At 39.0% G+C, this 12,239-nt stretch overlaps 1 protein-coding gene across 2 annotated transcripts in view; it reads right to left on the minus strand.

Moving 5' to 3' along the window:
• INTS9 (integrator complex subunit 9) overlaps positions 1-12,239 on the minus strand; it is a 133,704-nt gene that overhangs the window by 28,661 nt on the left and 92,804 nt on the right. For both annotated transcript variants that reach the window (XM_036750754.1, XM_036750755.1), the window contains 2 exons: positions 11,082-11,142; positions 1,078-1,249 (listed from right to left, as the gene is read on the minus strand). In XM_036750754.1, coding sequence (XP_036606649.1) covers positions 1,078-1,249; positions 11,082-11,142 — 233 coding nt within the window. The remainder of the gene's footprint in view (positions 1-1,077; positions 1,250-11,081; positions 11,143-12,239) is intronic.

Genomic DNA, 12,239 nt, shown 5'->3' on the forward strand with positions numbered 1-12,239 from the left:
TCACCTACACACCAGTTCTATTATTAGAAATAGTATTCTATCATGTGTTCATTGATTCACTGTTTCATTCACCAAACATACTAGGGACAAAGTTTAGATCAGACATGGTTCTTGCCTTCAAGGAGCTTACAATCCAGAACAGGCATAAGTTACAGATACAGGTTACTATAATACATGGTATAACAAAAATAGCTAGCATCAACACCATGATTTATTACTGTCATTTTATGGATGAGGAAAGTGAGGCTAAGAGAGTTTAAATGACTTCCCCAAGGTCACACAGCAAGTGAATTTCTGAAGCAGGCCTTGAGCACAGATATTCCTGACCTCCCATGATGAAAACATTATAAGGTAGTGACCTCAGGAGTTAAAGCAGACCCATTCTTCCCATAGCTCGTTCTTAGCTCCCCAGATTTTACTTTGATCAAGATAAAAGAATATCTAGCAATCTTCTAGAACTGTCATTCTGGTCACCTTGGGGAACCTGTGTCTTAAAACGACTGAAGGGTCAAATATTGAGCTTTTAAGATACCTGAAGTCTTAAAAAGAATGCAAGAACATGGCTCAGAGTGGCCAACTGTGCTTGGTCACACTATCTGGCCTTGTCAGGGATTTTTTTTTTCCCTTCAGTGGTTCAAGTCTCCAGAATAAAAGCAGCTTGCTATAGTTCAAATATGATTCTTATCAGATGTCCCAAGAGGGACAGACATAGGAAAAAAAGACTGGTTACTGGAATTAGTCTATGTTATAGAGCCAGCTCATAGCTTCACTCTACAAAGTGCCAAGCATTTATCAGAGACAAAGAATCAGGAAGAAAATACAACTATTAAGGGTGTGTAAGGGTGTGTATGTGTCTGAAAATATATTTTTTTCCTTACCAACTAGTCGTGTGACCTTGGGTAGCTTGGAGCCTCTTTGGAACTTATTTTTTCGTAAGGGAGTTGGACTACATAATTTGTCAGATCCCTTTGCTATGATTCTCTGCTAGTATATAATTTAGGTGACTCTATCTTGGGACCTTTTCCCTTGGCAGTTGTGAATTATAATGGGACAGACAAGAGCGATTTTCCTACTTACCTGTGAATATAACAGTGTTGAGACTAGATTTCCCCCAAAGTTCCATGAAATGTACAACATCTCCAAATCGGAGGGAGGGATGACCAGTAAAAACTACACATGGCTGTTTAAAATCATTGCTGAAGTCTCCATGGATGCTGGGATAGTGCTTCAGTTTGTTGGTCTGAATGAGCTGGAAAAAATGTGAAAATGAAGATATATCAGACTATCTATGATGAAAAGAAGTGCAAAGTCTTACTACTTACTTCTACAGAATGAGAGTGCAGGTGGAAATGTACTTATGAAACAAAACGACTTTATTTAAATTGACCAAGTACCATCAAAGTTATGTAGTATGGCTTTCAGGGCATAAGGGAATTAAGTCCTTTTGTTAATATCAACTCATTTAAAATAAAGTTTCGTTCCATATATGATGTCATTTGTCACTAATTTACTTAAGTGTGCCTATTTACCATCCCACTTAATGTCATATGAAATGCTAAAGAGTTCTCTTCCAAACAGCCTACAACGTCATTTACTGATTGTATGCTATGTAAAGTGTTTTCTAGCAATTTGTGTTTAATAATGTTATGCTCTTCATTGCATTTTGGCAGCAGGGCACATATAAGGCTCAAAAAAGGATAATGCCAGAGATAATAGAGTGCCTATGCATCTGGAAATTTTGAATTGGGTATCTAGTTATTTGCTCCACTTGTGTGGCATCTTTTTGGTATGCCTCCTCTACCATCCTGTGATACTGCTAAGGAGCTGGCCCCAACATGAGTTCAGTCAAGCTCTTGGGGACCCAGACAGTAGTTATCACCTGCTACTGCCTAGCTCTCAAAACTGTAAGAGATTCCAAGCCTCAGGGAGCCAGAGGCAGTACAGTGAATTGAAGACTCACATCGATAATAGATCCCAGTGTTTGGATGTTCCCATCATAATGCTGTACTTCCTCTGTTCTCCCAGGATATCATTCCTGCTCTGGCCTTTTTTCCCTTTGCAGTCTTGACCCTATGGATAACCAGTTTCCCTGGAGGCCTTGTCCTGCCACTGCTTAGGCCTTGGGTTTCTCTTTCCTACTTCTATGCCCATGTTGCTAAATGCCACTGAATAAAGTCACTAAGTGTCCCGATTAGGGCCATTACAAATTTATCTTAATTAATGATTCACCCATAGGTAGGGTGTTATAAGGTTTAGTCTATGATGTTTCAGGCCTGTTTTTGTATCATCACTACTGTGTGCCTTCTGCTTTTATTCTTGTCTCTTTGTGTATATTTGGAAAGAAATCTCTTAATGGTTTCTTTATTATCTGGTTGACCTTAGTTACTGTATTTGCTTACCCTTTCCTTATTTCTGTTGTCTGGCATGTCTGAGAAGCAAATAATTTCTTCATCTAGATCTAATTTTCTTTCTAAGCATGCCTTGAATGCCTTTTTTTAACTGAACATTCATCTTTTCTCATTTATAGTTAGGCTCAGATTTTCAGAGTAGGTCATGCTGGGGTGTATCTTGAGCCTCCATTTTTCTTTGGGACACATTATTCCATTTCTTCCTGTGGTTTCTGGTGGGTACAAAATAGTCTTAAGTTATTTGAATTTCCTTTCCTTTATATCTTTCTCTTAACCACTTGAAGAATTTGTTGTTTTCCAGTGGAATTGTTAAATTTAACTAATATGTGTCTTGGTTTTTGCAGCATAGGGTTTTTACCTATGGGTGCTCTATGGATTTTGTCTTCTGTATTCAAAAGTTCTAGGCAGTTTTCCTGTATTTTTTCTTGTATTATGGTGTTCAGGTTTTTTGATTTGTGTTCTTCTGGGAGCACTTTCATCTTTTATTTATTTATTTTTAAAGAATCTACTTTATTATTATTTTTTTTTGCAGAGAGGGGCAGGAAGGCAGGGCAATTCAGGTTAAGTGACTTGCCCAAGGTCACACAGCTAAGAAGTATGTCAAGTGTCTGAGGCCGCATTTGAACTCAGGTCCTCCCGAGTCTAGGACGGGTGCTCTACTCACTGCGCCACCTAGCTGACCCACTTTAATCTTTTAAAGTTGTTTCTACACATCTTGTCTTAGAGATCAGTATGTTTTACTTGAGATCATACTTCCTTTAAATGTTATTGCTTTTTGCTCTTCTTTCAGATTGTCCTTTGCTTCCATGTATACATTCCCTAGCAATTATACTCTTTTGTTTCCTTGGTGAGATTTGTCCCAGTGGATTCCAGTTTTTTAATTTTGCCAAATATTTCTACTGTGCAGGCCATAAATGGCACTTTCATAATTGTTATTTCTCTTTTAAGACATTTAGGAACATCAACCTGTGGTTCCATGTTCTCTGGGGAATTCACAGGGTAATCTACCTCATCGGGTATCCATTCATTTTCCTCTTCTTGTAATAGTTATTTACAGATGCCTGAACTCGCTTACCTGATATGGATGCCACATTCCCTTCTGGTTTATCTGTTTATGCTCAAGGTCTTTGATTTTTCTTCCTTCTGAGATCTTTGATAATTTCAGTGTTTTTACCTTATTTTCTCATATTGCTTCCTTTCTGACTATTTCTAGGTTGATGGTGGTTTCCTTAGGGGCTGGATCTCAGAACATCTTGGCCTTCTCTCATGCTGGGCAATTCACAGTTCAAATCCTTGGCCTGTTCCAAGTGACATCTGTGGGGACAGAACTGGTCCCAGCGGTCTGTTGGTTATTCTCTCTCAGCTTAGTGTAATGCCATCTACATTTGTCCTATCCCTTTTCCCCTGTTCCTCCATTTTTTGGCTGCGTTCTGTGGCAGCAGAGAACACTTCCATTCTGGTATGGCAGTTCGAGCAAATTTTTGCTTTTTGAATCTCTGTGGCACTAGGAGGTGGGGAGGAAGTGGGGCTGGAGTATAAAGTTGATTTCTATCTTGAGTTACTTGGGATAGTTTGTGCAGCTCTGCTGCTAGGAGTTTGGTGGGTAGTAGGGGAAAGGAAGATAAATAAGTTCACTGGGTTTTTACCCTGTTTGGGTTCTTGGTGTCTTAGACTATGGAGACAGCTGAAATTGCTTCATCTCTGACACATAATTCTCATTTTGAGGAGGTTTGAGAGGATTAGAGAAAATACCTATTCTTATATCTTATTGGTCACATGACTTGAAGTTGGTATCAAATGGTCCAAAAGAGAACTAACTTATTATCTCTCTCACCTCTTCTGAATTTTCTTATAACTGTGGAGGGGACAATTACCAATCTTCTAGTCACCCAGGTCTGCAACTGTGGCATCATCCTTGACTCCTCTCTACTGATTACTCCATGTATATAATAAATTGCCAAATCCTGTGACTTCTTTCTCTAATCTCCTTTTACCCCTTCACATGCCATTAGGTCCCAAGTTCAGGCCCTTATTATCTCTTACATGGATTACTGCAATAGCCTTCTAATTGGTCTCCGTTTCAAGTTTCTCTCCACTCTAACCTACCCTCCACTCAGTTGCCAATGTGATTTTTCTCTAAAGTCCTCCCTCCCTCCCTAATTTTCTTATACTTTATTCTCCCCTTCATGTATTCTGTGATCTAGCCATACTGACCTATTTGCTGTTCCTCAAACTCAACACTCTATTTCCCATCTCTGTTCTTCTAAGGTGGTTGTTTTCCCTGCTTGGAATGCTGTCAATTCCAATCTTTACCTCCTGGCTTTCCTGAGTTCCTTTAAGACTCCGCTCTAGTGCCCTCTTGCCTAGTAGGCCTTTCTTGGTTCCCCCCAGGTGCTAGTGCCACTCCCTTTAAGGTTACCTTCCAACGTCTTTGTATTTATCTTGGATGTTCTGATTTATATGGGTTATCTCTCCCAAATGATTGTAAATTCCATGAAGGAAAGGACTATTTTTGATTTCTGTATTGTAAGAACTTTATACAACGCCAGGCACATAGTAAGCTTGTGGACTGATTGATTTTCTTCTTTCCTGACTCATTATTGACCTCTCCACAGCAGCTGTTCCAAAATTTCTCTGCTCTCCTTAAACCATCTACACTGCCCAATCTCAGGTAAGGACCTTACCTTCTAGATTTGATCAAGAACACTGAAGCCATCATCATGAGCTTCCCCTTTTCTCTTACTCTATATCTCAAAATCTGTAATTCCCTTACCCTCTTCTTCCTCAACCTCAGAGACAAAGAGGTCATCCTTTTCCTTGCCAAGGACAACATATCTGTTTCTCCTCTTGATCTCACTCTCTCCTTTCTCTTTAGGGAGCTTAGCCCCTTCATTCTTCCCCTTTCTGTTCATCCTCAATCTCTCCTTATTCCCTCTTTCCCTGATACCTACAGATATGTCCAAGTCTTCACTATCCTTAAAAAACAAATACTGATCCTGCTATCCATTCAAGCCATTACCCATTTTTTTTCCCCCTTTCACATAATCCTAGAATGTGTCTTCACTGCCTCCATTTCTTCACTTACTTTTCAATCCTTTCCAATCTGTCCCTTGACACTCTCCCTTGACCGGACTAAAACTGTCCTTTCCAAGATTGCTACTAATCGCTTAACTGGTAAATTCAGTGATATCTTCTCAGTTTTCAACTTCACAAACTTTCTGCAGTTTTTGATAGTTGATCTATCCTATTCATTGGATACTTTCTCCCACCTTGGGTTTTACAACACTGATTTCTCCTAGTTCTTTTCCTATCTGACCACTCCTCAGTCTCCTTTGCACAATCTTCAACTACATCCCCAACAAAACTAAATATTCCCAAAGATTCTGTCCTGGTCTACTTTTCTTCTGATTTCTATATCCCATCTTTTGTTGATCTCATCAAATTTAGTTAGGTCAATTATTACCTCTAAAAAATGACTACTAAATTTATATATTCAATTTTGATCTCTCTCCTGAAATTCACTCTTGTACTGCTATCTGACTAGTAGACAACTGCATTTGGATGTTCCACCAACACCTCAAAGTCAGCATGTCTAAAACAAAATTTATTATCTTATTCCTTCACCTAAGCATCCCCTGAACTTCTCTCTTTTTGCTGAAGGTACTAGTCAAACTACTCAACTTTCTGTTGAGGTACTAAGTCCTCTGGTCAAAGAGTTTTGCAACTGGAGTAATTTCTCTTTCTTCCTTCTTCCTCATCCATCATAGCCAATCAGTTCCCAAATCCTGTTTCAGTCTACAACATCTCCTAACATTTTTCCCCTCCTCTCCAATCACACAGCCACCATCCTAGTTCAGTCCGTCATCACTTCTCATCTGGGTTCCTACAACAGACGCCTAAGAGATATTATGCAAGCAGAGGGTTTGTCATCCTTTTCTCCCCAACTTAGGGGAAGGCCTATATACTATCTCTGTGGAAAGTAGCAGACACTGGCTCTTCATTTTGAGGCAGGGGTTTAAAGCCTGATGGAAAAATGTTCTTAAAAAAACAGCAGAGGATGATCTTCAGTCTGGCCACCTAGGCAAGCTTTTGGTCTACTGGTATAAACTATAGTTATCCTGTTTGCAACTATTGTAACTACCTAAAGACTAAATGGCTAAAGACCATTCCTAAAGCTTACTTCAGGATCTTGGCTGCCCTCTGTGTAGCAATCAGTGCTTGTAGCACCTCACTTTAGTATTCACTAACTTTAATGATCAATTACAGTGAAGTATCATTTCCTCCAAATGTGAACTCAGTCTTAAATGTAAATAACGATCAACTTTTGACATCTGACAATATGAAAGAATGTAGCTAAAAATGAACAATCAGGCGAGTGCAAATACCATAAGCGGCCTAGAACTCCATGCTGCACAAACCAGCCTTTGTTTTTGCATAGGATCTTTTGAAAAATCTAGTGTCTGGCATCTGAGATGCTGATTCACATTTTGGGTTGAATAGAGGCTTGTTTCTGTTTTCCTAGATAGACGAGATATCTGGCAACAGGACTGGCTACTGGGAAAGGCTGTTTTGATGTATGCTTGACGTATAACACCCCATCGCCTCAACAGCCAACTATATAAATCTCACTATCAAGCCAAAACTCTACATAATCATGAGGCTGACAGAAATAGTCAACAAATGAAACTCTATCACAGCCTGTCACAGTCACTAAAGGTACTATTTCACCTAGTGCGAATGTGAGAAGATTACAGTTACACATTAATCTCAATTAATTATATGTTATATAGAGAGTAACAGTGGAGTAATTTTTAGTTATGACCAACGACAGCATCAAGCTTCCTTCTTTTAAGGCAAAATGAGACCTTTCCGGGTCTCACATAGCACTTTGTTTTGTAAATCCTTAATGCACTCATCAGGTAAAACTGCATTACAGAAATATGTTCTGTTTCTTATCCTACTAGACAGCAAATTTCATAGGGGCAGGATCTGTATCTTATCTAAACTTTGTATCTCCCCTAGTACAATATTCTGGTATAGGAGGTCCTCAGTAGTTATTTAATGAATGATGCTGTTAAATGACCGTTAAAACACTTTTTATTATAAGGAATAATCTCTATTCTACTATAATCTACTCTGTTCCCTGCTTCCTAAGTTTCATTAAATCATGAATGAAATGTGAAAGTTCGGTAGCAGCTTAGGTGGTCATCTAGCTCCTGTCAACGACACAAATTCTTTTAATAATATCCTTTCCAAATGGACAGTCTGAACGAATGCTTTCAGCGACAGGTAGCTCTCTATGTTATGACGCCAGTTGATTCAATTTCTGCATAGTTTTGGTCATCAAAAACCTCTTCCTTATATGGAGCTGAAATCTACTTTCCTTTAAGTTCCACCTTTCAATTCTAAACTTTGGAGTAATATGCAGGTCTTCTCTTTTCCAGATGACTTAGATACGTGTGTGCTCCACTGAACCTGTGATCTCACAGTAGAAAGCACTCCTTCCAATGCACATTTATACCTTCTCATCCTGTATGACTTTTGTTCATATCTTTCTATAGGTCCTAACAATAGGTCCATGAAATTTGTTCGGGCCTTAAGCTTAACCTTAGAGACAGCTAGGTGGTCCAGTACATAAAGTAAATCTGAGTTCAAATCCTGTCAAGTCCTGTCTCAGACACTTCCTAGCTAGGTGGTCCTGGGCAAGTCACTTAACTTCTGTGTCTTAGTTTTTTTAATCTGTAAAATGGAGCTAATAATAACCCTACCTCACAGGGTTGTTATAAGGCTACAATGAAATAACATTTGCAAAGCCCTTTGTAAACCTTAAAGTCCTGGATAAATGCTATTATTGTTACCAATAACAACTCCTTGAAATCATTCCTTACTATCTCTTTCTTTACTCCAGTCTCTGAAAAGGCAATCCTGACCCTAACCAAGGCCAACTCCTCTACACAGAGCATGGATTCCATTCCTTCCCATCTTTTCTGGTAGATCCACTGTGGACACAATCAACCCTCCCTTTTCTCTCTACTTACTGGTTCCTTCCCTGCTGTGTGCTAACATACCCAACTCTCTCCATCCTTAAAAAAAAACTCTTATTAGATCCTACCTTCTCTGCTAACCATTGTTCTTTATCTCTCCTCCCTTTCTTAGCCAAGCTCCTAAAAAAAGTCATTTATGCTGGTTCCCTCCAAATGCTCTGACATCACCATTAAACTGTAACTGGTCTTCCCGTAGGTCCCATTGATGTTTTTGTTTTTCCTCACTCTTTGTCCTCTTTGACCTCTTGGCAGCATCGGACACTGGTGACTGCCCTCTCCTCCTGAATGTTCTTCCTCTCCAGGTTTCTGCAGCACTGTTTTGCTCTTCATTCTCTTTCCACTTGTGCACTGTGCCTCCTCAGTTTCTAGTCCTGAATCATCATCCATGTCAAGCCAACTAACTGCGTGTGCATCCCTAGGCTCAGATCCTGGCCTTCTCTTTTCCCCTCTATATTTTTTCGGTTTATGACCTTTTAGCTCCCATGGTTTTAATTATCATCTCTGTGCAAATCTCAAAACAACCAACCAATCAATTAATCAAACTATCCCCTGTTTTCTCTCCTGAGCTAGACCTTTCAAAGTGGATCTCCTAACGAAAGATGTCTACTGCCACTGGATAATCTGCAATATTGATTCTTTAGAGAATGTGGTATTTCATGATTCACAGCTATTATAGCATTACTGGAAAAATATTACTATTAGATTTTTTGTGTGTTTGTTTGAGAAAAGCCTGGGGTCACTGAAAGTACAGAATAATGTCCTAAAAATCAACCCAGTCTGCTCTCTTTCTCCTATTCAATTCAAAGCCCATTTTCTTTTCAAACAAACTGATTACAGTATCTGCCCAAAATTTTCCAGCTGACCACCTCTGAACTATTTGAATTCAGGTTTCATGTCTCTCCTAAGACTTCTTTCTCAGGTTAAACAGACCTATCCCTCTAACTGTTCTTTGTATCCTGTCCCACCGAGAAGCAAGCACCTCCCTCCTCTGTACTTTCATACTGCCTGTACCTCTCTTATGGACTTCTACTCCAATTTGCATTTCAGTTTTTTATATATGGATCTTACTTCACCTACTGGATGATACACTCCTTGGGGGAGGGGATTGTGCCTTTTGTATCACTGTCTTTATGGCTTTCACACTCTGGTCATTTAATAAATGTTTGTTGATTGAATACATGAAAATGACATGATTCCCAGATACTCTTTATCCTTGCTGCGTTAGTTTGCCAATGTTCTTTTGGAAAATGTGATAATAAAAGTTATCAGTGCAACAAAAGGAGCGATAGAACTTTAAAGCCTTTTAACTTAGTCACTATGCTTTGATGGTAGCTCCTCCATTTGTCTATTTATAAATTGCAAGAAGAGAAAATTATATAAAAAGAATAATAAATATGGACTGGCTTCAAATGTATTTGCAAAAATATGCAGGTTGAGGAAATCATCAACCACACTAAGACACAGTGATTCACACCTGTAAATTATATATTATATCTTAATCTGTTGGGTACCTTCATGTTTCAGGTACTGAAAATTGCTAGACAATTTTTAATGCTGTATCTGTCCTGGATATCATTTCACAAATTCAGTGCATACCAGGATTTGGAAAGAGAAAAGTCTGCTTAAGATATGTCATCTACCACGGGCAGAATCAGGTGCTATGATGGAAATATTCTCAGTTTAATAAAAACAGCAGTTTGGTAAACACTAATGATGTAGGACAACTAAGCAAAGTAAAAAAAGGGAAATGGGAAGAGGCATGGGACAAAGAACTAAAAAGTAGAGGATAAATAGCAGAGAGAGTCAAATGAACAACTTGAGAAGGGATACTTGGCAGTTAAGAGTAAAAGTAGGATTAGAAGGGGCAGCTACGTAGCTCAGAAGTTAGAGCACCAGCCCTGGAGTCAAGAGGACCTAAGTTCAAATCTGACCTCAGACACTTGACACTTACTACTGTGTGACCTTGGGCAAGTCACTTAATATTCACTGCCTCGCAGCAAAAAAAAAAAAAAAACCACAAAAAACTCCTAAATAGTAGGATTAGAACTCCTGGGTTCTATGAATGGAACTAAAAAGCCTTAATTGTAACTATTAATGGTATGAAAATGGAATGGATTAATGGAGAAGAATAGTGAATCATTAAGACTAGGACAAAAAAGGCATATTTACAGAATTACATTTCAATTCAACACACACTTGTAAAGTTTTGACTATGTACAAGACGCTCTGCTGAGGGCTGGGGACACAGATAAAAGTGAAACATGCTCTGCCCCCAAGAAGCTTACATTCTGAGGGGGTACAAACCACCCCACCAGAAAGTAAGCAGAAGGTAATCTGTGCAAGGAGTGAGCATTAACAACTGGAACACAAACCTTCATGAAGAAGGCGACACCTAAGATGAACCTCGAAGGAAGCTATAGATTCTAGGAAGCAGAAATGAGGAGGGAATGCATCCCAAATATGTTGAAATGAATGGAAGTGTCACTGTAGTCTTCTACAGAAAACAACAGGATAATCCGTGGAGGTCTCTTCTCTTTATACAATTCTATAACTTTCATCTGGTTGATGGCCATCTCTACCCATATGTAACTATCTACCCTCTATTTCCTTCCAACCCTTGTTATCTTACCTCTGCATGAGGAAAAGGGGGTTCTGGGAGATACACCTTGGTCTGTTTGTTGTGACAAAGCCTTTTAAAGAAGAAAAAAATGAGTTACATGTCAGTGTATTAGGTAAGACAGTCCATGGTACTGGTTGCCACCTACTGGTGACACTTCAGACACCATTTAAAAATTTTTTTCTTGACAGTCAATCTTACTGTGAACAAAGGTTAGGGGTACTGAGAATCTAGTTTCTTGAAATAAGTCTTTTAAAAAAGTAATACACTGCAAAAATTATCCTCAAAGATAGACTGTTTTGTTCATAAAGGTTAAAAAATAGTTTCTGAATGTGTTATAGTATTTATAACTAGCTAATGCTATTAATAAATGTGTTGATATGAATAAACAGCTATTATGTCCAAAGCAGTATGTAAGGTGCTGACTCAGGGAGCAAACCCAACCAATTGTTGTTATTTCTTCTTTATTTTTAAAAATATTTATTTAATATTTTTAGTTTTTAGCGTTGATTTCCACAAGAGTTTGAATTGCAAATTTTCTCCCCATTTCTATCCCCCCCACTCCAAGAAGTTTGCCCCCTTCCCCAGTCATACCTCCCATCTGTCACCCCACTCCCCCCCATCCCCTTTTCCCTTACTTTCTTGTAGGGCAAGATAGATTTCTATGCCCCACTGCCTGTATATCTTATTTCCTAGTTGCAGGCAAAAACTTTTTTTTTGAACATCTGCTTTTAAAACTTTTGAGTTCCAAATTCTCTTCCCTCCTCCCTCCCCATCCACCCTCCCTAAGGAGGCAAGCAATTCAACATAGGCCACATGTGTATCATTATGCAAAATGCTTCCACAATACTCATGCTGTGAAAGACAAACTATATTTTGCTCCTTCCTATTCTATCCCCCTTTATTCAATTTTCTCCCTTGACCCTGTCCCTTTTCGAAAGTGTTTCCTTTTGATTACCTCCTCCCCCATCTGCCCTCCCTTCTATCGTCCCCCCTTTTTTATCTCCTTCCTTTCCTGTGGGGTAAGATACGCAGTTGAGTGTGTATGTTATTCCTTCCTCAGGTCAAATCTGATGAGAACAAGATTCATTCATTCCCCCTCACCTCCCCCTCTTCCCTTCCTACAGAACTGCTTTTTCTTGCCACTTTTATGTGAGATAATTTACCCCA

The sequence above is a fragment of the Trichosurus vulpecula genome, chromosome 3, assembly GCF_011100635.1.
Source record: "Trichosurus vulpecula isolate mTriVul1 chromosome 3, mTriVul1.pri, whole genome shotgun sequence".
Taxonomy (NCBI): Eukaryota; Metazoa; Chordata; class Mammalia; order Diprotodontia; family Phalangeridae; genus Trichosurus; species Trichosurus vulpecula.